Raw genomic sequence first — 4,514 nt, forward strand, 5'->3', positions numbered from 1 at the left:
GGAGGATATAGGCAGCCACAATCAGAAAGAGAGCTGTCACCCTGACAGCCCTCAGGTCAAACGTGCTGGGCAGGCCCCCCTTGGTGGTCAGCCCCCACTAGCTGAGCAGGCCCCCTCCACCAAGCAGCCCCCACTTCCTGTTCAACCTCCTCTCACTGGAACCCCTATTTCCAGGCAGCCTCCCTTTTCCCAAGAACCCCTCATCTCCAGTGAGCCCACTCTCTCAAGGGGTGCCCTGACCACTAGGGAGCCTGGTCAGGCTTCCACCCTGGGCCAAGAAGGTGAGCCACTGGGCCCGCCTACCCATGTGGAGGTACACCGGATGCCCCCCGAGGAGACCTGCGTCTATGTAAACAGAGAAAAGGTTGGTGCCAGTGCTGCCCAAAGCTCCAGCATACATCGGCTCTTGTCCTGGCAGCATGGCAGCTCCCCCAAGGTGCAGGAGAAGCAACTTTCCCTGATCGCGATCACCGCACCCAGCCCCAGTTGCAAGGTCTTGCCCATGGTCACAGTGGACACTCAGCTCCAGGGTCCCCAATTTAAGCTGACAACCGAGGACATGACCCACTCGCCAGTGGTTGCACACCTCAGCCTGCTCCGCGGGGCCTGCTATGAGCTGGTGCCCACCATGGATGCTCTGGCTGTACGGTCCCCAGTGCTCTGCCGCCACTCGCTGGGCCCCTACCAGGACATGGCTGCCGTGGTGATTGACACAGGCACAGGCTTCACCAAATGCGGGCTGGCTGGAGAAGACCACGTCCTCAGCGTGCTGCCTTCACGCGTGCAACTGCTGCAACACCCAGTCCAGGGCCAGCCCAGGTACACGGTGCCCGAAAAGCAAGAGCCCTCCTATTCAATGCTAAATCGAGGCGTGATCTCTGACTGGGATGCCCTGGAGGTGCTATGGCAGCACCTGTTCTACTGCAGGCTGGGCGTGCAGCCCGAGGAGCTGGCTGTGCTTGTGGCCGACTCACCCATCTCCCCGCGCACCAACCGAGAAAAGGTGGCTGAAATACTCTTCGAGCGTTTCCATGTGCCAGCCATGCAGACAGTGCACCAGGCCCTGCTGGCGCTCTATGCTTACGGGCGCACCACTGGGCTGGTGCTGGGCAGTGGCCACGGCACGTCCTACGTGGCTCCCATTGTCACTGGGGATCTGGCCCCCCTTGACACCTACCGGCTGGACGTGGCAGGTTGCGACCTTACGGAACACCTGGCTCAGCTGTTGCTGGCGGGTGGCCAATCACCGCTCAAGGCAGAGCTGGTCAACCAGATTAAAGAGACCTGGTGTTACGTGGCCATGGACATGAAGGCTGAGCTAGCCCGCATGCAGTCCCAGACCCAGGTGGATTTTGTGCTTCCGGACAAGCAGGTCATCACACTGGGCTCTGAGCGCTTCTGCTGCCCAGAGGCTCTCTTCCAACCCAATCTGCTGGGCGTCAATCAGCCGGGCCTTCCACAGCTAGCCCTCCTCAGTATCAGCCGGCTGGAGGCCAAGCAGCAGGAGCAGCTGCTGGCTAATGTGGTGCTGGACGGTGGCAGCACCCTGTTGACTGGCTTTCCTGAGCGCCTGAGACAGGAGCTGGGCCCTGGTACCACTGTGCTGGGCTCTCCGCACCGGGCCGTTGCTGCTTGGCTCGGAGGCTCCATCATGGCGTCTCGGAACTCCTTCCAGAGCCTGTGGTTCAGCCGCCGTGAGTATGACGAGGAGGGCCCATGGGCCATTTACAAGTACCATCTATGAGCACATAAAAGTTCTGTTTCTGCTTGCTTTGACTACCATGGCGTATTTTAGGCACAGGATGGCGGAGAGAAGGGCAGGGGTTGCCGGCATGGGGTCAGGGATGGGGGCCTTGGCACTCCCAAGGTACACCCTCCTCTACACACTGGAATTCCGTGGGCCTTGGCAATTCTGTCCTTTCCAGGGAGGCCCAGAGCCCTTTGGCTGACATTGGCCCTGGGCTAGCCTGACCTTTACTGCACCCCAAGGGCAACCAGAGAGAGTGGCTGCTGTGGGTTTTGCCCTGTTGCCCTGGTGACAAGCTCAATTACCCTTGATTGCCAGCTAGTTGCCATGGCAATTTCAAACATAATGAAATAACCCACACAGCCTGGAGTGAGTCACGAAGGGGTGGGGGAGCCCCCTCCCCAAGCTCCAGAGGGAAAGACTGCTTGCCTTCCCTCATGTTGGGTCCTCCATGGGGGCCGAGGTCAGCAACATCGACAATAGCCAAACAGTTCCATTGATGGCTGGGAGGCCTGGAGCTTTGTTGCCTCCAAGGGAGGGTCTGTGTCAAAATCTGGGCTTCTTGGGGGAGCTGACCTGAAAGTGCAGATTCCCTCTGAAGTCTGAACCACGGCTGGAGCTCTGTGCTAGGTAAGCAGGGGCTTCTGTCAGCCAGTCAGAATATGAAGGAGTAGGAGTGCTGGCCTTTGATGCCGTGGGGCAGGGACTCAGGGTAGGGGGCTCATAAGTCCTGGGTCCTGGATGGGAGATACAAACTGAGCTGGAGGGTGAGGCTCCTTTGTGGCCTCTGTGGATATGGAGACTCCCACCTTATCCTGCCTCTCTGGTGGGAGCCAGAACTGTCAACTGGGGGGGTCCCTTTGCCTCCTCTGTCTCCCAACCCGGGCCAACCCCTGCCCACAGGGTGAATAGGATACAGATCTCGTTAGGAGACCCTAATAGAGGCTATGGGGTATTGCCAATGCCAACTGCCCTGTTTTAGTCCCAAACTCCACCATGTGTTACAGGGCCTCCCATTGGTCAGGGGGTGGCTAGAATCCATGGCCCCTGACTTGTCTAGCTCTGAAGAGTGGGGCTAGGAACAAAGGTCTGTGTCTTCCATGGCCAGGAAGAGGTGAGAGGAGGCACTCGGCTGTGTCGCTACTTCCTGTCTGGAGGGCAGCTGGTGGCCGAAGCCAAAATATTGAGGCCCTGCCCTGCCTGTGCCCCTCTGGCTGAGTGCTGAGGAACAAGCCACACCCCGGTCCCAACCCTGGGTTCTCATCTTTAGGGTGCCCTCTCCACAAAGGACAGAGATCTGGCTATCTCCGCACATACCTGAGAGTGAGGGACGGCCCTATGTGGACAGACTACAAATGGCCAATGATATAGGGTCATCACAGCCCACCCCATTCCTAGGCACGGTTTGCCCTCTTCCTGAGTCCAGTTTTCACACCCTGAGTCGGACTCCCCAGTCCTGAGGCCTGTGTCAGGCAGGAAGGGGACCAGGACTGGCTAGCTACAGTGTCCTTGTGCACATGCACGCAAGCATGCCTGGGTGCACACAGAATGCAAACACGTGCCCCTGGGCACCACTGCACACACTGTGCTGTTGCCATCTCCTTTGGCTAAGAGAGCACACTCACAGACATCATCACACGTGTGCACATACACCCTGCCACGTGCTCACCCACAGGCACATGGAGTGTGCACGGGACCCAGAAGAGGTGGAGCACTGCCAGCAGCAGGCAAGGCTCTAGCGAGCCACCTCTTCCCCTGCCTCGAAATCCCCCATGTTGGAGCTTCTCCTTGGCCCCGCGTCTCCACCATGATCTTCAGGAAAGGCAGAAAATGTGTGTGATGTGTGGGGTTGGCAAGCCATGGATCTGATGTACCATACAACTCAGAGAACTCCTGTTTCAATGACAGTGGGCAGACAGTAGGAAGGACTGAGTGCTAGGCCATTCATTCATTCTGCAGACATGAACTGAGCACCCAGAGACAGGACACAGGCTCTGGCCTGTGCCCAGCTCGCCAGGAGAGTCCTCACCAGTGGTGGAGTCGGTGTGGTAACTGAGACCACCCAGAGCCCAGGGAGCCGAGAGGCTGTGACCAAGCCAGGGAAGGATGTGAAAGGCTCCTCAACACCCCCTGAGGAGAAAGATACTGATGGGTCCTGCTTAAGTAGTCATGTCCCAGGCTAGACTTCCAGCCCCAGCCCCAGCTTCAATTTCCTGACTTGGACTCCTGCAGCCACGGGGAACCATCCAGGAGAGACTCACTCATGGCCAAAGGTTTGGAGATGACCCCACCCAGGATGGGGTCAGAAGGGTTCGGCTGAGGTTGGGCCCAGCTCCAGGCAAGCCTAAGTCTGGCCTTCAGACACTGGCCTTAAGGCTTGGGCGTGGGTTGGGGGTGGCATGGCAAGCATTTGGTCCACTTGCATCCATGACAAGGGACAGAGAAATGGCCAAGGACTTCCTGCAGAGCCTCCTCCTGGCAGTTCTCAACCAGGGGGCATGTTCTCAGGTCAGGTCAGGTTCTCAGGTCAGGGGACAGGTCTGCTGGGACTCCTGGGGGCTGTAAGTTCTCTTGTATCCCCGTATCCTAGCCCAGGCCACCAGGGGTGATGCTGCTCAGGAAGTGCTCAAGGGTGATTAAACTGGAAAGAATGCAGAATCTACCCTTATCATAGGTAACTTTCAGAGCTTGAGAAATTCAGAGGCACACTGGAGGGGGTAGACTGGGCCATCCACCCTGGCTGGGACTTGGAGATGGGAAAGGCTCT

General features: G+C 58.4%; 1 protein-coding gene across 1 annotated transcript in view; it reads left to right on the plus strand.

Moving 5' to 3' along the window:
* LOC104997288 overlaps window positions 1–1,775 on the plus strand; it is a 3,795-nt gene extending 2,020 nt beyond the window's left edge. Inside the window, exon 3 of the mRNA XM_010851956.1 lies at window positions 5–1,775. Within this exon, the coding sequence (XP_010850258.1) occupies window positions 5–1,744 (1,740 nt within the window). The 3' untranslated portion in view covers window positions 1,745–1,775. The remainder of the gene's footprint in view (window positions 1–4) is intronic.
* Window positions 1,776–4,514: the final 2,739 nt, after the last annotated feature.

Source organism: Bison bison, unplaced genomic scaffold (assembly GCF_000754665.1).
Source record: "Bison bison bison isolate TAMUID 2011002044 unplaced genomic scaffold, Bison_UMD1.0 scf7180017864304, whole genome shotgun sequence".
In the NCBI taxonomy this organism is placed as follows: Eukaryota; Metazoa; Chordata; class Mammalia; order Artiodactyla; family Bovidae; genus Bison; species Bison bison.